The sequence below is a fragment of the Barbatula barbatula genome (genome assembly GCF_947034865.1).
Source record: "Barbatula barbatula genome assembly, chromosome: 6".
In the NCBI taxonomy this organism is placed as follows: domain Eukaryota; kingdom Metazoa; phylum Chordata; class Actinopteri; order Cypriniformes; family Nemacheilidae; genus Barbatula; species Barbatula barbatula.
In genome coordinates, this window is record NC_136765.1 from 1,316,518 (window position 1) to 1,339,416 (window position 22,899).

At 44.7% G+C, this 22,899-nt stretch overlaps 2 protein-coding genes across 2 annotated transcripts in view; one reads left to right on the top strand and one right to left on the bottom strand.

Moving 5' to 3' along the window:
• Nucleotides 1-22,899, bottom strand: part of LOC306895610 (NACHT, LRR and PYD domains-containing protein 3-like) — a 183,581-nt gene that overhangs the window by 28,452 nt on the left and 132,230 nt on the right. The window lies entirely within an intron of this gene.
• The window catches only part of LOC306895609 (uncharacterized protein), an 85,752-nt gene continuing 75,047 nt past the window's right edge, over nt 12,195-22,899 (top strand). Inside the window, exons 1-2 of the mRNA XM_079458979.1 lie at nt 12,195-12,258; nt 14,152-14,244. Of these exons, the coding sequence (XP_079315105.1) occupies nt 14,204-14,244 (41 nt within the window). The 5' untranslated portion in view covers nt 12,195-12,258; nt 14,152-14,203. The remainder of the gene's footprint in view (nt 12,259-14,151; nt 14,245-22,899) is intronic.

Here is a 22,899-nt window from a genome sequence, read left to right on the forward strand (position 1 = left end):
TAATACACCTAAATGAGTAAATGGGAAGTTATTATGGAGCGATTTTAGTCTCATTAATTATTCATGCGTAAAACAAGATACACACATGCGTAAACAGTTTCGCATGCATAAAACCTAATTTAAGTGCACATAGTATATATTTACATTTACGAAAAGCAATTCACGTGCGTAAAACAAAACTATTTTCTCATAAAGTACTTCGCAAACATACAACTGCGCACAAAACTTTCGAAAAGTTAAAATGTACACGTTTGTATTGTTATGCGAATGTACAAATCGTAACACACTTGTACGAATCGCCTTGGACGTGTGTGTGTGTGTGTGTGTGTGTTTTGAGACTCTCCTGGCAACGCACTTGGGTTGTCGTACTCTTTAGCCAATCAGATTCAAGCTTACCATTCAACCAATCACAACCCACTGAGGGTGCAGGACTCAAGGAAAACGGCTCTGCACAACTTTAGTGCAGTTTGGCTCAAATACAACGGAAATGACGCATCACCCTCACCGCACGTTAATCACATTACGATCTGTTCCACGCTTGCGCAGCTTTGTGGGTACAATTTATTATATTTTTTACTGTTAAATAAAATACAATACTTAATTTACTTCGCTGCTGTCCACCTGGTCTCATTTCACTATGTGTTCTGTCAAGTCAGTTTGAATTACTCTAATGTTTCCCCTGACTTTGTAGTTCTTTCTTCATGTAAATGAATATAGTCTAGTTAGACATACGTGTTATGTTCCTTATTCGCTTCTGTAAACGCCATTGAAGGGATTATTTTACTAATTCAGATTAAATGGATAGATATATTAGCCTATATAGACACATACTAATAAATTACTACATTTAAAGTTAACTAGTATTATCAGATTTTAATAAAAACGACACAAAGCATCTTTGACAATACTACTGACCTCAGATAGAAACACGGTAAGGTAAATAGACATAATACAGCAATGAATCGCAAAATGGGAGGAAACTGAAGATTTGCAGTCGATAAAAACACTTTATTCCACATGTAACCAAAATCATGTTCATGTAACAACTCTATTATTTTGGATTGGCAACCACATAAACTGTCAAGTAGTGAACTATACTACTCTAAGAATTTAACTGGTTGAGGTGGCCAAGTATGAACCAGATTCCGGTCAAAGAATCAAGAGTGAAGGAAGACATTGCGGCTTTGTTTGGCAATCCTATTTATTCCTGTTGCCGCTATGATTGAACATGTGGGTTTGTTCTACAAAGGAACAAGATAAATAATAACAATTACAAATTATCAATAACCATCGCTAACATTGTTAGCAAAGCCAATAGCGCTTATAATGCAAATATGCACTGTACAAATGTATAACCTACATCTCCACCTGAACCCTAATACAATGAACACCACATATAATAATATTTAGGGTAATATATTATCACAAGTAGTAATGTGCAAACCCGTTTGTAGCAGCTACATGTAGCGTTAGCTTAGAAACATCGCGGCAATCACGTCCGCAAATAACCGCTAAAGCGGAACAATACAAACAATGTAAACATTCGAAACAGCAATAGCATAGCCTACATAATACTGATTTCAACATTGTGCAAATAAATGAACACATTACGGAAAAGGAGCAGCAACATGAACAAAGGATGAAACCTTTACTGATAGGTTACACTAATACTGGTCCGTCTGGGAAACACTAAAAACACTTTAGTTCCTAAGGCAGGCTTTCTGACATAAACACATACGTAATGGTAACGTAAGCAACGTTGAAAAAAAAATAAAAACAGACTCGCCGTGAACGGTTAAACTATGTAACGTTAGCCTACAAAACAAACTATGTGCCGCCTGCACCAAAGCTGCGCCGTTTTCCTCGAGTCCTGCACCCTCAGTGGGTTGTGATTGGTTGAATGGTAACCTTGAATCTGATTGGCTAAAGAGTACGACAACCCAAATGCGTTGCCAGGAGAGTCTCAAAAAACACACACACACGTCCAAGGCGATTCACACTAGGGATGGGCGATACCAATTATTTTCTTTCCGATCCGATACCAAGTACTTTCAAGACAAGTATCGTCGATGTCGATGATACCGATACTAGAATGAAATGTTTTTATGTGAGTGATTTTATAAAGTTATTTTATAGCCATCATCATTCATATTAAATAAACTGCAATGGACATTTTTTTACATTTATTAAAATATACTGAACATTATTAATTAAATAAACAAAGATAACACTGTAGGCTATATAACAAATTCACGTCACACAAACTTTTTTCTACCCTTTATAGGTTTTTGAGATGAAACAAGTAAATGTTGACATTCCTCTTCATCCTGTTTAGGGTTAGGGTAAGGGTTAGATTATGATTATGATCTCCAGATTATGCTTCTTTTTCTTTCAGTCACGATGACCGTAGCCACGCACTCTTTAACTTCGCGTCACACGTGCTTGCTTGCCTTAAACAGAGTGAGCGAACAGAACACTGTCTTGACAAGCGGAGATACAACGGAAGAAGTAGTTCCCATTGCAGTTCCTATTTAAGTAAATATTTCAATTATATACGGCGTACTACTGTTATTAAAGTATCACAAAATCCCCCCCAAAAAACAGATAGGATCGATACTTCTAATTGAATAGTTTTGTTTTACGCACGTGAATTGCTTTTCGTAAATGTAAATATATACTATGTGCACGTAAATTAGGTTTTATGCATGCGAAACTGTTTACGCATGTGTGTATCTTGTTTTACGCATGAATAATTAATGAGACTAAAATCGCTCCATGTGTTATAGGCTAAGTGCAAAGAATGAACACAAAAAAGGCAATACAATCCATGGTTAAGCTCACAGTTCCGTCCTTATACTAGCATCGTTTCACCCCCCCCCCAAAAAAAACTGCATCCGTGCCATAAACAGACTTAGCCATTCACTTTTAGAAAATCTTCAATTCTAATAAAAATCGCTCTCAACTCTTGGATACAGGGTGAGACTTAAAGCAAGCCTATAACTGCACATATTTTCTAGATTCTGAAGGTTTCTTTCAGAGAGATGTGGCAAAGCAGATATTTATCTTCCACTTCAGACCCCTGTGAATGAGTTGAGGAGAGATGGACTATTCAAACACGTCACATCAAACCCCCCCCCCCCCCCCCCCGTGATGTCCTGTTGTTTATCTGGAAAAGGGGGGACTTCTAGTGGTGACTCCTCTGTAACGTAATGCTTATTTTTGTACCATCAGTCTTGCCGTAGTTCGAAGATTTATGGTGAAGTAAACGGATGTTGCGCATTTTTTCGCTCTTGACTTAAGTTGGCCAGAAAAACGTTTGCCTGTTAGTACAAACTCATACAGTTATGTTGTTATTGAGTACTAAGAATACTAGTCATGAAATCCTCTGTTAATGAGTTTAAGTTCGTTCTAAATATGTATTTTGATCGCATATGCTACACGCTAGCATCGTAATGGTATTTCCCATAGAAATTAGCCTTAAGCTAACACATTTGTTTCTGAATGCCTTTATCAGACAATATTTTAACTACGTCTGTATCTGAGTAAAATACTGAGATGTATTTTTGTATCTTTGTAGTTTTACAGTGCTTCCTGAGTAAAGTTTTGAAAGGATACACAAGCTTCATTCTTTGTCTTGAATCTGGAAACTGTTATCTATCTGCCGAACTAATGTAGCAGGCTAGACCACGCCACACACACACAGAAGCAGAATACCCCCCAAGAAATACAAAATAACTTATCAATTGTCCTTGGTCTGGAGCTCCCTGCCAGATTTCCCCAACGGAGTAAATATGATCATAAGAAAGGTTAAAGATCAGCCCAGAATTATACGGAAGCTTGTTAATGATTTCAAGACAGTTTGGACCCCAGTTAGCAAGCAAACCTTTGGTTACACGCTATGTCACAATAAAAACCTCAACATGATTCAGAAATGGCTTTGAGATATTGCTGTCAGACAAGTTGACTGCTGTTTTTGGAGGGAGAGAAATGCTGAACATCCCTACAGATAAGCTCAGTGTTGGAAACATTATGCTGTAGGGCTGTTTCTCTGCTCGGTTACAGGATGACTTCAGCGCATTGAGGGGCTGTCAAAGGACAGACAAAGACCCCGGAGATGAGTGAGATCAGAGAGCTGCTGAACTACATCAGTGCACAACTGACTTCATTACAGTCTACACACGTCATACAAACTCCAGATAAACAGTGTAAAAACCTTAAAGGTCTGGTACTTAAAAACAAGGACTTGGACTTCAAAGCTCGGCTCTCAAAAGTCCAAGAACCGATCTGAATTGAGACGGTCTAGACTCACAGAGGATTTCCTTACTGCGTCACCTACTGCTCATGTTGCGTGGTGACAGGAAAAGGACACAGCAGTGACGTTTCTGAAACACATACGGAGCCAGAAAATTTATATTATTATAATTATTTGAGAGAATATGTTTATGGCATCAATATTGCCTTAAAATGCATACATTTTCATATTTGAAAAAATCAGCAAATTAAAAACAAAAACGGGAAAAATCTGATATCCAAATATGACAAAAATTTGTTACATCATGGCTGTCAAATCATTTGCAAAAAACTGAGAACATTGTCAAATTAGAAACACAGAGACCCAAATAATGTTTACACACATATAGTACACTCAGAACAAAAAAGCCCTATACGCCACAAAACAGCTGACAATAATCAAGAAGTCAGTTAATACAAATCAAGTCTGGGAAAATTGGAACAATCTGAAAAAAACTGATCATGAAGAATTGGCAATTCAAAACGAAGAAATATAATAAAGTAATTTCCAAACATTGTTTAATAAGGTACAGACAGACACAAACCACGAGCAAAATCAAACAACCAAACAATTATAAAAAAAAACCTTGGTTACGGATATAACCTTGGTTCCCTGATGGAGGGAACGTTTGTTGTTGTGTCAAGACTGACAGAATGAGGTTTGACTTGAGAATAGGGATGGGCCGGTATGAGATTTTGACGGTATGATAACCTTGCACAAACCTATCACGGTTTCACGGTATTACTATAACATCTCTTAAAAAAACTTTTCCACTGAACATAATACATTTAATTTTGAAGAAACCTATACAACATTTTGGAACAGTAAACATGTCAGGTTTAATCAGGGGTGTCAAACTCATTTTAATCAAAACCCTTTCCTTTGAATATGAATATTTTTTGTCAGATACTTTTTAAACTAGAAATGACAAAAATGCAACAGACTCTATTTGTGTACAGACGGTCACATTAAATATGAACCATACAAGCTATAAAATATAATTCACTAATAGGAAAAACTGACTTAACATATTTAACAACTAGTACAGTAGTACAACTTCACTTTGGATATGAACATTAAATACATACAAAAAATTTCCTTTAACAACAAAAGATCTAGATCGCATCTGCATTATGATTTAATTCCTGCTTCCTGACATCTCTTTTCTTCAACCACATCAATCTCATGATGTCATTTAGCTGTCTGTTTGTGAGTCGAGAGCGCAGGTTGGACTTGTTAATGTTCATTGCCGATTCTTGACGAATTCTCCCTCTGAAAACGGCTTTGATCCCGCTGCGATTTCATTGGCGATCAAATATCTTTACAGCTTCATCAGTCCCTGTTCTTTTGTGAACATTGATTGCTTTTTTCCGAGGCTAAAGTTAAATGATTGACTTTTCGAAGCTGTCCAGTGTGTTTATCATATTTCTCTGCGTGTGTGCCGTTTAATATTGTACTCGTTTTGCACAGCCACGGCTTGTGAGCAGATTAAACATACCGGCCTACCGTTGAACTCACAGAAGAAATACGTCTCCTTCCATTTCTCCTGAAACATCCGCAGCTCAAGATCAGTTTTCTTTATTTGGACATTTTAAAATCACTAGTCCTTGCCGCACAACTTTGTTTTCGAAATGTAGGCGGCGCTTTAGAATGCGCATGCTTGTTATGGGTTCCGGCAGAAGCCCAATTAAATGAACAATGATAAAATAAAAATTTAATAAAACAAAACATAATATGGCAGCGAAAAGCTGACTGTATTTATACTTTATTTAATAAAAAGTTAAAATTATAATAAACTTTTATTTCATATTTGTATTATTTTTCAAATCTTCCCTCTGGCCGTATGTTTGACACCCCTGGGTTAAATAATTTAAATGAATATGTGAGTTCTTCTAAATTAAATTTGTCATCACAATAATGCTCTGTAATCCATTATTGTTATTTCAGTGTTGATGCACACACACACACACACACACATATAGCTATAACACACAGTAGGAGAGAAAGAGAGCGAGATTGCTAGTGTGTTGCATACACAACAAACGGGCTCTTTCTGTACATTACCAGCAGTTCGCGTTTTTAAATTTGGTTATTGTTAACAGATGTAACGTTACACAAATTACGGGAGCCTTAAAAGTATAAACGTGAACGGGATTTCAGCTAAATTGATTTATTAGACTGAGGTTTTACACACTGCACTGCTCTTCACTAGCTGGCCTCTGTTACATTTGTTTGGGGTAGAAAGCAGAATAGTATTTATTTTAACAGTGCTAAACACGCAAACTCTCTTAGATGGTTGCAAATGTTTATTTAAAGACAGCATTGACTTGAATTTAGCGAAGAGTGATGGGTGGTGCTCCCGTAGATGGGCTATCATATTTGACGTATTGCCTCCCCAGCAGCCACTCTTTTAAAAAAATGTACAAGTTGGATGTCCTTCCTCCTCCAAGCCGCTGCCGTCTGACCTTTTTCGGTACCCAAAAAATTCCCGCATGGCAGACTTAGTCTTTTTTGACCGGGGGAAAAAGTTCCAAAGATTCACCTCCTTCGGCCATCCTCCATACACGTGACTCACTCCCTCTGACTGCGTGTACAGACCGGAGAGGGAGGGGTCATGTGACTCGTTACATTCGCACACAACCTGAGGGATTCCTGTAACTTACTTTTCGTCTGTGACGACAAGAAAAAGCTGCGCATACCGCAGAGACGGTATAGCGGACATTTTTTGTGGTTTTGAAAACCGCGGTAAAGTGTGAAACCGGTTATCGGCCCATGCCTACTTGAGAACCTATCATCTCTGATTGTACTTTTGAAAAGGCCAATGAACTGAGAGGCATGTGTGGTTCCCTCCATCAGGGAACCGAGGTTACTTCTGGAACCAAGACGTTCCCTTTCTGTCGGACCCTCGACGTTGTGTTGAGACTGATAGAATGGGGTTCCTGTCGAAAACGCCACGGTCGCGCGATGTCACGATTCCAGCAGAACCACACTGACCGGCCTGGCCGAGTCAAGTGTGAGCGTCCCCGCGAATCGTGACCATCCAGTGGTGAAATAAGACATCAATTCGTGTGATCACGACGAGAGGCTCTTACTACCGGCCGTACAGGCAGTGGCCTTGCTACTATAGAGGCAAGATGGCCGCCCGATACCGCAAGGAGCATTAAGAAACGCTACCCCCCCTTGAGGAGGGACGCTACGGAGACCACATCTGCCGAAAGGGAGATAATACGTGGAATACCTGAACAGTCTCACCAGTTGGGAGATCTCATGGAAGTATTAGTGTGGGGCCCCACGCGGGGGTGTCGAGCGCCATCAGGAGAACCATCTTCATCATGAGAGAGAAAGATTGGGTTCTCCAGGGGCTCGAACGTTACCTTACGCAGGCCCCCGCTAAGGTCCCAGGAGGCTACTGAGTAGGGAAGCACCGAAATGAAAATTGTTAGCCGAAACCGAAAACTGAAAAAGAGGAAACCAAGGCCGAAAACCTAAACATCGAAATAAATTATGCCAATTATTAGTACCATGCCATTTATGGCTATGACCTTGTACTAACTTTACTCAAATCAAGGCATTGCAATTGCATAAATTAATATTAAAGTTTCAAAGAATAAATCACTTACAAATTATGCAAATATTTATTTAGCACATTGCAAAAATGCACAGTATAAAATAAAATTCAAACTTAAATGGACTTCAGACAGATAACCATCAAGCTATTAAGCGGTTGAGCTTGTCATCTGCCTGACATTTTAGAAAGATTTGAGCTAGTGTATTTAAATAGGTGCATAAATAAAATATGTTATCAAATAAAAAAAATCTAGCAGAAATATGGCTACAATCTTATTGTCACATATATAGAAGCCTAAGAACAGAATAGACTACCTATTATTTGAGGCACTTTCTTGCTGGCTTTCACTGAACATATCAGACAACGAGGGTGCATGTCCCTCATCTGGTGCAGAGAGACGAGTCTTTTTTCTCCGCTCTGATCTCCTTCTCCTGCACTTTGCTCTTTTCCGTCTCCATGCGGGTTCTCCGCATACATCGCGGCCCGGATCGCGATGACCTACTTGCGATACGATTGACGTGAATCGCGCAAATGGAGCGTTCGCGTGATTCGCGTGAGTTGAAAAATCTGAACTTTGGCGAAAATTCGAGCCGCATTAACCAATCAGGAGCTTGCTCTAGTAGGGCCGTGAGCGAGCGGCAGAAGCCCCTCCCATGACGCGAATTTGCGTCTGTAATGAAGCGAATTTCACGCGCGAATGATGCGCGTAAACTCAAAGTGTTCAAGCGTCCAACTAGCGCGATTTAAAGTGTTTAGTGTGAACACTCTATAAGAGTATATACGAGATTTACTGAAATACGTCCACACCGCAGACTTGTCGCTTCAGACAAGCAAGTGCAGGTCGCGGTTTCTGTTTGCGTCATCATAACATTTCGGCCGTATTGTTTCGGTGATAAAAGTCTTTTGGGCCAAAACCCGAAATTTGCGGTGGCCGAATATTCGGTGCATCCCTACTACTGAGTGTGGACGGTGGGTTTTAGCCCTCCAAATGCCCCTTAGGAATCTGCTGATCAGGTTGTGCTGTCTGAGAAACTTAACTGAAGGGGGACTGCACGACACTGATTGGAGCACTCTGTGCTGCAGGAAGCGCCGAAGGACAAGAAGAGGCTCCACTATATCGACAGTCAACCTAGTGACTGGTGCTCTTGCCCGATTGACACTGCTCACGACTGCGGGAGATGAATGAATCAGTATTGGAAACAGACAACACAATGATATGCTGTTATGAGAAGTATAAAAAGACATTTGGTTTGTTCGTGGTTCGAAACACTGACACTGGGTGTATTTACCTTTAGAATTGCATTTTAACTAATTTCATTTAACTGAAGCCTAGTCTTGGCTTAACCAATTTTTTATGGGAAACCAGAAAGAGATTCCCGCTAACTCAATAGCGTTGTCTGGTATACCGCTGTGTAGCCATGTTTCCGTAAAGATTATGACATTGCAGTCCAAAAGTCTTTTGCTGTTGATGATGCTGAGTCGAATCTCATCCATTTTGTTCACTAATGATCGAACATTAACAAGGAAAATGCTGGGTAAAGAGAGCCGGTGAGGTGTTAGCTTTAGCCTAGCTCTTAGCCCTCCGCGCTTCCCCCGCCTTTGTTTACGATCTCGACGCCGCCGACGAGCACTTCTGCCCGGCCGTGTAGGGTGCGTAGCATCGGATGTTCTGACGATCTCAGGGACGAGTTGAATGTTGCTGATGCAACTTCCGGACATGCGTAAACTGATATCCAAAAGCTCCTGCCGGGTGTACGATGTAAATGCACAACTGTTCTGGACGAACAGACCCGAGATGAGCAAGAAATACACTATATAAATGCTAAAACTGGAGAGACGCTGAGCCTCGCGATGTTCACGCGCCGCCATCTTGGTCTATCAATAATCCTAATAATACTTTAGGTGAGTGTATATTCTGTTTTATTTACGCTTTGAACATCATCGTTTTTAAAACCCTCTGTTTTCCTTATCCACACCACAACGCGAAAAAACCAGGGGTTCAGGGCAAACAGGGTTCTTGACCAAACATTACAAATTTTGAAGATTCCACGGGGACATGATGAGGGGTGGTATTATAGGAAAAGAGGAGCTGGGGAAGACAAGACACCCAGTCCCTCTTTCTAGAAACATCGCTCACACTCTTGGCACCACCTCTCTACGTCTGAGGACAAGACAGGCCAGTAACATCGCTGTCTGACCAAAAGTGCGCTCGATGCCCTAATGGCCGTGATGTTGATGCAACTGCATGAGGACATCAGACCGCAACACAGCAGGCAACAGTAACTGACAGACCTCCTCTCCTCCGCTTGAAGTTCTAATCCTAGGATAGAGCACCCCCTGCTTCTCTAACAGGCGATCCCACTGACGGAGCAATGCCACAGCTGGAGTAGACATGCGTCGTCGTTCCTCAGGCCCCTGACGGACCTTACGCCTCCAAAAGGTCAAAACCTCAGAGATCACAGGTTAGAGTCTTCTTCCTGCAACCAAACCAAATAACCCGTTGAATAACCAGGCATGGTGGTGACCACATGCTGTACTGCCTCAACAAATGGCTCTATCTCCACAGCTTTCCGTAATGGCACAGCGACAACAGTCCCTGGGAAAAATTTGCCTACTGCCCCAGCTCTGGTGGGTTCTGCTGGGAAAGAGCGTCAGCATTCGTATTACTCCTTCCGGATCTATACCGGATCTCGAAGTCAAAAGCCGCCAACTGGGAAGACCAGCGCTGTTCTGCCACCCCGAGTTTCGCAGAGGTCAAATGACTGAGAGGATTATTATCCGTAAAGACCATGCCCTTGTTACCTAACAAATATTCTCTGAATTTCTCAGTCATGGCCCACTTGAGCGCAAGAAACTCCAACTTCATGGAGCTATAGTTATCCATATTGTGTTCAGTGGGCTTGGGATATGCAAAATTGATCACGAAGCAAGGTTTCTGTATTTGGCATAGCAGTAGGCGAATGCTGTTTGACTTGCTCAAATAGGCTCATTAAAGCGAGTGAAAACTCCAACAGAGTCTCACCATCATGTTGCCTCCTGGAATAAAAGACCTCCTGCAAGGCAACATATGATTTCTTCTTTCAGAGCCGTTATAATCTTCTCGGGATCTTCCCGCCAACCCCAACAGACCTATACTTGATCTCATCACGTGCCTCCCCCTCTAAATGGTCAAAAAGAAAGAAAGCCTTGTCTGCTACGGACAAATGATGGGACCGCATGCAGGCCTGTGCCTCCTCGACCCATACCTAAATTCTTACACCAGACCTACTATTAAATTTAAGACACCTTCGGTCCCTCTGTATAAAAATAGCCTGAGGAGCTATTTAATAATGAAAAAACTTACACCTCCCCATCTTAACCTTCAGGTTCTCATGCTTTAATCGGCTCAAGACCACCTCCAGCCTCTCCAAGTGCTGCTCTACAGAAGAAGAAAACACAAAAATGTCAGCCAGATACAACAGTAATTATTGACACTGCTGGTCACCAAATAACTACTGCATAAGTCGCTGGAACGTGCTGGGGGCATTGCAGAGCCCAAACGGCATCCAATTCCACTCGAATAACCCGAATGGTATGCAAAAAGCGGTTTTTGGCTTATCCCCCTCGGGGACATGGGAACCTGATTGTACCCACTGGTTAAATCAAGAGTGGAAAACCAGCGGGCACCAGTCAGGCCCTCCAGCCACTCCTCAATTCAAGGCAATGGAAAGGCGTCCTTCCTCGTTTTAGTATTTAATTGACGGTAGTCCACACAAATGCTAGACTACCGTCCTGTTTTTTTACTAGCACAATTGGGGGGGCATAGGGGCTGCCGCTCTCCCGCACTATTGAGCATCCATCAACTGATTAATGTGTGCTCTCACCACTTCATACTCAGATGGGGGAATTCGTCGTTAACGCTGTCGAACCGGGGTGTCATCTATTAGTGGAATGTCGTGTGCAGTCTTCAAGTGCTCTTATACCGGCAAATTTATTCACCTGCAAAAACCCGAATGTAAACTAAAATATACATAGTATTGACTCATCATTGTTATACAATGATCACACATACCAGACATCAGATCGCGTCATTCGTCCGGCAGCAGCATATGAACAAGATTTACAAAGGCGAGCTGGAATACACAGATAAACCCCATCACTATACATCACTTAAATTAAATATGGCTACGAGAGCCAGAAAGAGCAATACGCCAGAGACGCTTCATGAAGTATGTATGACATGCGTTTTTATCCGGCAAACGGCGCACATTTGCCAATCGCTGTAAACACCCATCACAACGTGTGCTTATCCGCTAATTAATTGCGAGCCTCTAGGGCGGAGTTGACACACGCAGAGAGGGCACCACCCAACAGCGGCACTTCACTACACATGTATCATGCAAAGCCAACTCTAGCTTGTGTGCGAGACAATAAATACTCTTCAATGAATGGAAGTCTTTTCTCAACTTTGCAATCAGTCTACTCTCTCTTCCTATCATGACTGATGCTCCATCTGTGGCAATGCTGATCAGGAGTGATTTTATATATAAATTTTCCAAACCTGCTGTCAAAAGTGTGTTCTTGAGAGCTTGATACAATGCATTGGCTGTTGTTCCCCTATCTAACTCCAAAAATATGTTTTCACACCTGTCGCATCTGCTCTCAAGTAAATTATTAAATAGCAGTTGCCAAAGTTACTGCTTTCATCAACTGTCAAACTCACAAAAGAATCATTGGACTTCAATGCAGATATCATTGACCTTTACATTTTAGTGGCAAAGTGTTCTATCATTGTGATACACATATGAACTGATCGGTGTGAAGGGCCCATTTTTCCTCCACTGACCACTTGTAGCATAATCAGTCTGCTCATTTTACTGAATGCTAATCTTTCTTTTGCCACAAAGTAGACTGTTGGCTGTTTCTCTAACAAGAGCATCGTTTACCTTCTCTGTTAGTGTTGGGAGGATCTCTTTTTCTTTCTGGGCTTCAATTTCTAGAGCTGTCTGATGAGCCTGAATGTTGTGTTGTTTGTATATTTTTTTCCTCATGGCATGAACATTCATTAAAAAAACGTTAATAAAGCAGCCTCCACATAATAATGTAGAGAACATGCATAGTCCACACTCAAGTCAGCATAGTCGTCATTTTTATATTGTTTCATATGCTTTGTCGAGTAAAATGAATTATATCTAAATGCTCAGCTGAAATTCAGTTCCACACACAGTATAGCATCAGTCTCTTCATGGAGGTAAATAGCAATATGTCCTACATTTACATTTACATTTATTCATTTGGCAGACGCTTTTATCCAAAGCGACTTACAAGTAGTTTTTTATACAGTGTCACATTACTGCAGAGCAATCAGGGGTAAGGTGTCTTGCTCAAGGGCCCTTCAGTCATGACCTGCTGGCACTGAGATTAGAACCAGCAACCTTCTGTGTGTTAAGGTGATTATATAAAGGCTGTATGCGAGGTGTCGGAAGCGATTAAGAAACTTAGAATATACTGTATGTCGTGAACGTGGATGAAGAACCCAATTGCAGGCGGGGGGGATGAAGGGGTTAACACAAGGACTTTAATATATATATATAAACAGAAAACAAAAACCCACGAGGGGTTAACAAAACAGAGTACACAGTAACAAACACGATAAACTGAAAACTAAACACTCAACAAGAACTCAACTATAAATCACTAAGACTAAAACGAACACTCACAAAGACAAGAATATACTTAAAAGTATTTCTCAGGACAAGGCTTCTAGGACAAGGTAACAAGTACAACGAACGAGCACAAGACAATAGACAAGAGGGCATTAAATAGGGAGACTAACAAAGGAGATAACGATGGGCAGGTGTGGGGAATGAGACACGGGAGGAAAGGTATACTAGAAACGAGAGGGGCGGGGCCAAAGGACGAGACTGGAGAGAATGCATATTAAATCCAGATTGACAATAACATGCTTCTCTCCACATAAAACACGTGGGTCTGTCATGATTCTGCCCCTAGACCAGAAAATCAAGACAAGAGAAGACAGAATCATAACACTAAGTTTGTTGTGGAAAAGGAGCTCTTATTCTTACTTTCTTTATATATAAACCATGCATTAAATGCTGAATTGTAAATAAAATAATCCCTATAATCGCACTGTGCTCTGGCCCACCTCTTCCAAGCGAGCCAGGGACTGCTAAAGAACCATGCCCTGGGGTCAAACGTGCTCGGGTACAGTTCAGATTGCCTAGTGAGAGTACACCCTAAGGTTTTTCCTTTAATTCAATGTTAATCTCTCTGCTCTGTTTAATTTCTGTAGGGAAAGATCAGGATCACCTGTGTCTGTAAAGAGTGACCAATCCCAAGAAGAAATGTCAGACTTCAGTGAAAAAACACCACCAGATACTGAAAGGCAAGTAAAAAAAAAGTGTACACTGCAAGTAATGAAATCCTGTTAAGACCCACCTGTAAGATCTGACACGTTTCCCATTTTCCTAACTCTATGCATTCATTTAAGACTTATTTTACTCGTTGAAGTCTGTGGTTATTAAGGTACTCGACAAAATGTGCTTTATGGCATGTTGTACGTTTTTGTTCATTCAAGCACGAAAGAAGACTTGATATTGGCACGCTGTCTAAAAAGAGATTCACCTTCAACTGAAGCTATCTGTACAACGGTGCCAAGCAACACAGCTACAACAATACAATACAACGTTTATTTATAAAGCATATCTAAAACAACCAAAGTCGACCAAAGTGCTGTACAAACTATTGCAAGACAAAACGTCTCGGTTACGTCTGTAACCTCGGTTCCCTGATGGAGGGAACGAGACGTTGTGAGAGACTGACTGGGGTTTAATCTTGAGAACCTACCTTCTCCGAGATAATTAATTATAAAACGCCAATGGGCTTGGCGAATGGCACGCGCACGCCAGTCTCCGCCCCGTGCATACGGGTATAAAGGAAGATGGCGGCGGTCATTCACTTACCCTTTGTACTGAGGAACCTGGAACGTTCACTGCAGTGATTCGGTGCAGCGTTGTGGCATGAAGTCACCGAGACGTTCCCCTTCAGTCGGTCTCTCGACGTTGTGAGAGACTGACTGGGGATCAATCTTAAACGCCACAGCGCTTACACCGACATCACAACCTCTAGCGGAGCGACCCTGACTGGGCTAGCGAGTCACAAGAGTGCTACCGCGAGACGTAATCTTCCAGCCACATAGTATTGGTCATACTGAGAAGCCTCTACTGCCGGCCTCACGGACAGTGGCGTACGCCTCTAGTAGCGAGGAGCTGTCCGGAGCCGAACACTGGGGAACACTGCTCTCCTCTTAGAAGAGTGTGTTACGGAGGCCACATCCTACCTGGAGGGGAGGTTACATGTGGAGAAACTAACATGGTCTCCCCGGCCGGGAGAACATCATGCGGAAAGGTGTTAGCCCGAATAGGGGAACAATCCAGGTGGGATACCACCGGCGGGGAGGTCACAGATTCACCAATCGGGAAATCCTGAGTGAGGAATTCAACACACGGGATGACCCAGAGGGGAGTCACTACGTATGGGGCACTAGTCCTAATACAGGGGTCTGCCTGAGCAGGGATGACTCTACCTATACCGGACCTGGTTCTAACAGACGGCTCCGCTCAGTCTGTTACCAAGTGCAATGCTTAGTGATGGATGGAATGCCTATACTTCGCCCAAGAGGGGAAAGTAGGGAGGCACACTAGTCTCACCTGGACAGGGGAGAAGGCGCTTTCGCAGGCGTACGCCCAGAACAGGAGTCCGTCCTACACGCCGGGGGCGTTGAGGACATGGGCTGCTACTGGTTCCACGCGAAGATTGTAAAACCTTGCGAAGGTACTGGGCGTAGCCCAACCCGCAGCACTGCAGATGTCTGCCAGAGAGGCGCCTTGTGCCAGTGCCCACGAGGAGGCCCTCACTGCAAGCGGGCACGGGCGATCTTGGGACTGGTATGCCACCGTGATGGCATCCACAATCCAGTGCGCCAATCTCTGTTTGGAGACAGCCCACCCTGGGTGCTGTCCTCCATAACAGACAAAGAGCTGCTAGGAGCTTCTTAGGCTCCGTGTGCGGTCCAGATAGAGGCGCAGCGCGCGTACTGGACACAACACATTAGAGGTTGGGTCTTCCTCCCCTGCGGGGAGCGCCTGCAGGTTCACCACCTGGTCCCGGAAGGGAGTGGTGGGAACCTTGGGCACGCAACCGGGCAGGGGTCTCAAGACAACGTGAGAATCGCCGGGCCCGAACTCTAGGCACCCTTGGGACACGGAAAATGCCTGTAGGTCCCCCACCCTGATAGAGGCGAGCGCCGTCAGGAGTGCAGCTTTCATCGACAGATGAGGGAGACTGGCAACTCCGAGGGGCTCAAACGGGGCCGTACCAAGGCCCTGTAGGACCACGTTAAGGTCCCAAGAGGGTACAGAGCGCGGTCGAGGTGGATTCACCCTTCTCGCGCCCTTGAGGAACCTGGTGACCAGGTCGTGCTGACCGAGAGACTTACCCTCCACGAGATCGTGATGTACACTCTCAGTGTGTGGAAGGGGAGAGATTACTCTCAAGTCTCTGCTGTAAAAAGGCCAGCACCAACCCAATCGGGCGATTCCGTGGGTTCTCCTCCCGGGGAGAACACCAGGACGAAAAGAGGCGCCACTTATAGGCGTACAACCGCCTAGTGGCAGGGGCTCTAGCCTTCAGAACAGTCTCCCGGACCGCTACCGACAAGCCCCTTAGGGTCTCCTCATCCCGTCCAGGGGCCAGGCATGGAGTTTCCAGAGGCCTGGGTTGGGGTGCCAAACCGTGCCCTTCCCCTGCGACAACAGGTCCTTCGACAGGGGAATGGGCCAGGGGGGGGCCGTCGTCAGAGGACCTGTGCAAGGAGGCTCACTGGGGGGAAGGCGTACTTCCGCTTGTCCCGCGACCAGCTGTGTGCTAGGGAATCCGTGCCGAGGGGACCCTCGGTCAGGGAGTACCAGAGCGGGCAATGGGTGGAGTACGGGCAGGCAAACAGGTCCACCTGTGCTTGACCGAACCGCTCCCATATGAGCTGGACTGCGCGGGGATGGAGCCGCCACTCTCCGCGGGGAGTGCCTTGACGAGAGAGCGCATCGGCTGTCTGGTTCAGGTAGCCCGGGAGAAACGTGGCCCGCAGGGACTTCGTCACCTGCTGACTCCAGAGGAGGAGTCGTCGGGCGAGTTGCGACAACTGCCGTGAGCGTATGCCGCCCTGGTGATTGATGTACGCCACAGCAGTCGTGCTGTCCGACCGGACTAGCACGTGTTTGTCCTGCACGAGGGGCTGGAGCCTCCTCAGTGCCAGATGGACTGCTAGCAACTCTAGGCAGTTGATATGCCACTGCAGTCGGGGACCCGTCCAGTGACCCGATACTGCGTGCCCGTTGCACACCGCACCCCACCCTTGCAGGGAGGCGTCTGTCGGACCCCCGCTCGGAGAAAGGTCAAGTCTGACCAGGGTAAGAGAGTGCGAAGGCACTGCCGCGTTACCGTAATCCGCCTGGTGCCGGCGTGCCACGCCGTCCAGGGAACCCGACTCTGTAGCCAGTGCTGAAGCGGCCGCATGTCCATCAACCCGAGAGGGATTACCCCCGTCGAGGATGCCATGTGCCCCAGGAGCCTCTGAAAGTTCTTCAGCGATGTCGAGGGATGCTGACTGATCAACCTCAGACAGCGCAGCACTGACTGTGCACGCTCGTTGGTGAGACGTGCTGTCATACGGACAGAGTCTAGTTCCAGCCCCAGGTAAGAGGTGCTCTGCGCGGGGGAGAGCTTGCTCTTCTCCTGGTTGACCCGGAGGCCTAGACGGTCTAGGTGCTGAAACACAAGGTCCCTGTGCGTGCACAACACATCTCGCGAGTGTGCCAAGATAAGCCAGTCGTCGAGATAGTTTAGCACTCGCACGCCTTGCTCCCTGACAGGAGCTAAGGCAGCCTCCACTAGTTTGGAAAAAACCCGTGGAGACAGGGCCAGACCGAATGGCAGGACCCTGTACTGATACGCCCTTCCCTCGAACGCGAACCGTTGGAACGGCCGGTGTTGGGGGAGAATAGAGACGTGAAAGTACGCGTCCTTCAGGTCGATTGCCACGAACCAATCCTGGTGACGTACCGAGCCCAGGATGCGTCTCTGCGTCAGCATTCTGAACGGCAGCCTGTGCAGGTGCTTGTTCAGGCGACGCAGATCCAAAATGGGCCGCAGCCCCCCGCCCTTTTTGGGCACGATGAAGTACGGGCTGTAAAACCCGGACGACATCTCGGTTATAGGGACGGGTTCGACCGCACCCTTCGCCAGAAGGGCGGCGACCTCCTCCCGAAGCACGAAAGCATTCTCTCCTCGCACCGAGGTGTACAGAATGCCCCGAAACTTGGGGGGGCGCCTGGCGAATTGGATCGAGTAACCGAGACGCACTATCCTCTCTATCCAGTGTGACGGGCTGGTGCGCTGCAAAGGGGAAATATCTCTCTTTGTGAGTAAGTGGGTGCCGGGCCCTGAAAAGGGGCTCGACGTCTCTGGCGGGTCTTCCTATGGGAGGGTCCTGGAACCGGAGGTGCCACCGTGGAAGGGCGGGGCTGTTGGGAAACAGACTGCGGCCGAGAACGTGACGACCTGCTGGTGGCCACGTCGCGGCGTGGCAGGATCTGCTTGATCGCCTCGGTCTGCTTCTGAACCGTGGAGAACTGCTGCGCTATGTCCTCCACGGTATCACCAAACAGCCCGGCTTGCGAGATGGGCGCGTCTAGAAGGCGAGCCTTCTGGGCGTCGCTCATCTGCGCAAGGTTGAGCCACAGATGCCTTTCTGGACCACCATTGTGGACATCGACCGACCCAGGGCGCCTGCCGTGGCCTTCGTCGCCCGTAGCGCGAGGTCTGTGGCAGTGCGCAACTCACTCATGCGAGTTGGGTCGGGCTTCCCGCCATCCAAATCCTTCAGGACTTTCGCCTGAAAGACCTGGAGGATTGCCATAGCATGGAGAGCAGAAGCGGCTTGTCCAGAAGCACTGTAAGCCTTCGACACGAGTGTCGAAGAGAGCTTACATGCTCTGGACGGGAGTCTAGGTCGACCCCTCCAAGTGGCAGCTGTCTGCGGGCACAAGTGGCCCGCGACCGCACACTCCACCCGGGGAACGTCGACGTAGCCTCTAGCCGCTCCTCCATCCAGGGAAGCCACAGCCGCCGAACCCTCCTGCCTGATACGCGCCAAAAATGGCGCATGCCAGGACTTGGAGAGCTCTTCGTGCACTTCTGGGAAGAACGGCACCGGGGCGGGGCGCGGCTTTTGACCACGCCCCGACCCCAGAAACCATGCATCCAGCCGCGAGCGTTTCGGGGAGGGTGGAGCCACACACTGCAACCCGATGCACGCGGCTGCCCGAGAGAGCATGGCCGACATCTCTGCGTCCGTCTCCTCTGGCACTCGACTGCCTGACGACAGGAGATCAGAGGAGTCTTCCGCATCAGATGCCAGCAGGCAGCTGTCCGATGCAGCGACAGAAATGGAGTCATCATCCCTATACGCAGTCTTTCCACTATGAGACGGCTGTCTGCCGCTCATAGGGGACAAACCAGGTGAGCGTGCCGGGGTATGGATGGTCCGCGAGCATGTAACTGACGGAGCGACATCCATAGGAATCCCCGAATCACCCCCGCCGCTCGCCAAAGCGATCAACCGTGCCGAAACAGCGGCTGAAGACGCCTGGGAAGCAGACGGGGTGGTGGCAGCGCTCGAAAAGAACGTAGCCAACCGTGACCGCAACACCCTGATTGTCATGTCCGCACACGCTGGACATGCCGAATCAGTGAAACCTGCCTCAGCATGCTTGAGCCCCAAGCAAGTGACGCAGGTATCATGGCCGTCAGACTCCGGGGACACAGCTACGAGACATATTCGTAGCCGGAGGGACTTACCTCTAAGGGTCTGTAGCCTTCTGCCGAAACGCCCAGGGGAAGTCCACGAGAGGAGAAGTCCGCTGCTCCGCGTCGTAAATCCAGCAGGAAAAGTTTCTCGAAGTCGAGTAAGGTGCGTTGCATACACAAAGCACACAGGTTCCGAAGAACAAAGGATAAGTGAATGACCGCCGCCATCTTCCTTTATACCCGTATGCACGGGGCGGAGACTGGCGTGCGCGTGCCATTCGCCAAGCCCATTGGCGTTTTATAATTAATTATCTCGGAGAAGGTAGGTTCTCAAGATCAAACCCCAGTCAGTCTCTCACAACGTCGAGAGACCGACTGAAGGGGAACAGGTGAATACAAGACTATAAAAACACACTGTAAAATGGATAAGGTTCATCATAGCATACCAGGTCAAAGAATATTAAATGCCAAAGAGAAGAAATATGTTTTAGACTTTAAGTAGACTTAAAAAATAGATAAAGTTGAGGCAGTTCTGATAAGGACTGGGGGAAAGGGATGGGCTACCACATTTTTTTGATGCGATACCGATATTTTTTCTTTAAATTTAAGCGATACTGATGCCGATACCGATATTTCGAGAATTTTACATTTTATAATAGAATATAATTAAAATTAACGGCAAATTACGACTAGTATTGGCCATTAATAACATACTTATTATAAAAGGTTAATTTAACAAGAGATTCATTTTTAAACCACATTCTTCCAAAAATTATGATGAAATAACATAAATCCTAATAAAATAAACAAATCCTAACAACGTTAACTGCATATTTTCACTGTCATTTTAAACAGGCCATTTTTCTTAAGCTGTTACACTTACTCTACTGAACTATTACATACAGTATTAACCAACATAACTCAATTAACTGAATTGCTATCAACATAGATATGTTATTTTAAACAGACCATTCTGTCATATATATATATGTATATATGATTCTCTTATTAATTGGTAATATTACAGTACTTGAAGATTTTATTTGCATAAACAGATAACTGTTTATGTAAATAAAATCATTTGAATTCCAATTAATTTCAATCAAACTACAGTGGATTTGTTTTGATTAAGTAATTGGATTCAATTTATTGTCATTACACACATACAAGTACAGTGTAACGAAATGTATAAGCTATAGAAAAACATAAAAACGTAATAAAAACATGATTGATATTTTTTTTATGGAGATATGTTTTTGCAAACTTTCATTTGTGTGCGCACACAAACACACTTATTTTTATTTGCCTATTTGTACCAAGTGACAAGGGATTACACGTAATAAGTTAACTAATGACCAGCTCTTTGTACCTGGATAAGTTTTGCCTCCCTGGAAAGTCTCCTGTAACGTCTTTTGTGGGACAGAGGAAGACTGGGCACGGGCAGCTTGGTTTCGTTCAGCCTCTTTATTAGTTTCAGGGTGTGTCGTTTGTAAATGTTTAAAAAGGTTGCTAGTATTATTGCTGTGTGCCACTTTTCAAATGTAGAAAAATAACACCACACCACGCTATGCTTCCTCTCTGCCATCGTGCCGCTCTGTTTAAAATGAATGCGTCGTCCACTTGACCACACAACTCGCGCTGCACCATCAAAATACACCAGCGTGCATGCGTGGTATAACAACCATTACGTATGGGTAAAGTCCACTACGTCATCGTGCTACAGACTGCACGCACGCACAGCCAGCTGGAAAGTTTTAACATTATATACACTGTCACCAATTGGCATAAACACTGCACAGCTTTAATAACATTTAGTCATGCCCTAATTAAGATATCGATACTTTTTATGAAATATCGATACCTAAACAGTAGCTTTCGAGTGTCGATATATCGATACTATAGCATCGATGTGCACATCCCTACCGGGAGACTTCCACAATTTAGGGCCAATAACAGAAAGAAACTCTCGGGTTTTAAGACGGGCCCTGGTAACTTGTAGTAACCTAGAATCAGCAGAGATGAGTGCTTAAACAACACTTTAATGTCCCTTATTTGTCCATTTGTTCAAAAAAAAAAACATTATGACATTATCTGAAAAATCCATGCATGTTTAAGTGCGCAACACGGTGTTCAATGAAGACATGGAAAGAATGTACAGACAGAGAGTATCTGAGTGACACTGGCAGCGTGCAGATCCTCTCATATTGAAGTGTTTATCTTAGATCTCAACAGTTACCATCATTTTGATATGCAAGTCTTTATCTACGAAGGAATCTCATACTGTCAAACCAGCTCTATATGGCACACAGCGTGATGGAAAAAATATGAAAGGAAGCGAAAATATTTCAAAGTTTTTGCTCTCCCCTGAATCATTGCTTTCCTTTGCAAGAATAATTTTGGTCCCTTAGAAAACTTTTGCATTTCCCAGAGATTATTTTGCACTCCCTTGCAATAATGAACTCTGCCTTTGAGGAGAAGGCTACCTTTCTGCTCTCGGCCAAAGGAATGACATTAGTTTTTCTTATTTTGCATTGGTTCATGTGGATTATTTTCATATTCTTAATTAACATTATCCGTAGATTGATCACGCTTAAAATGTTCGTGTGATGGTGATAAAAATGTATCGTTGCTTTTACTGTCAGGGACCCCAAGAGCTTTGACGCAGTTTAAACACTGAAGGAGGCAAGCAAAAAAGTAAACAAAATCCGAACCATATAATATTTTTCTCTTTGATTTTAATGTCATTAGTGAAAGATCAGGATCATCTGTAATCTGTAACACTCCTGTGTGTCCCCTTGTCAGTTTTTCCCTGTTTTTTCCCCCAGGATGTTCTTTTGCAACGCTCCCAAAGATCTATGACTCTCACACCTGCACCCCATTACCCGGACACTATAGCTGTGTTCTTTGGATTACTCTGTTTTGAACATGCATAGTCCACACTCAAGTCAGCATAGTCGTCATTTTTATATTGTTTCATATGCTTTGTCGAGTAAAATGAATTATATCCAAGATGGCGCCGCGAATGGCTGCCTCGGTGTGGAGCTCTCCACTAGTCTTGCTGTTTTTGTTAGTTTGTCCTGTTTTATGTCTGTCAAACACTATCAGTTTTACAAGGAACGAACTGCTGAACATTCGGCAGTGGATATCAACTAATCTGTAACCAGTTTTCGATTTT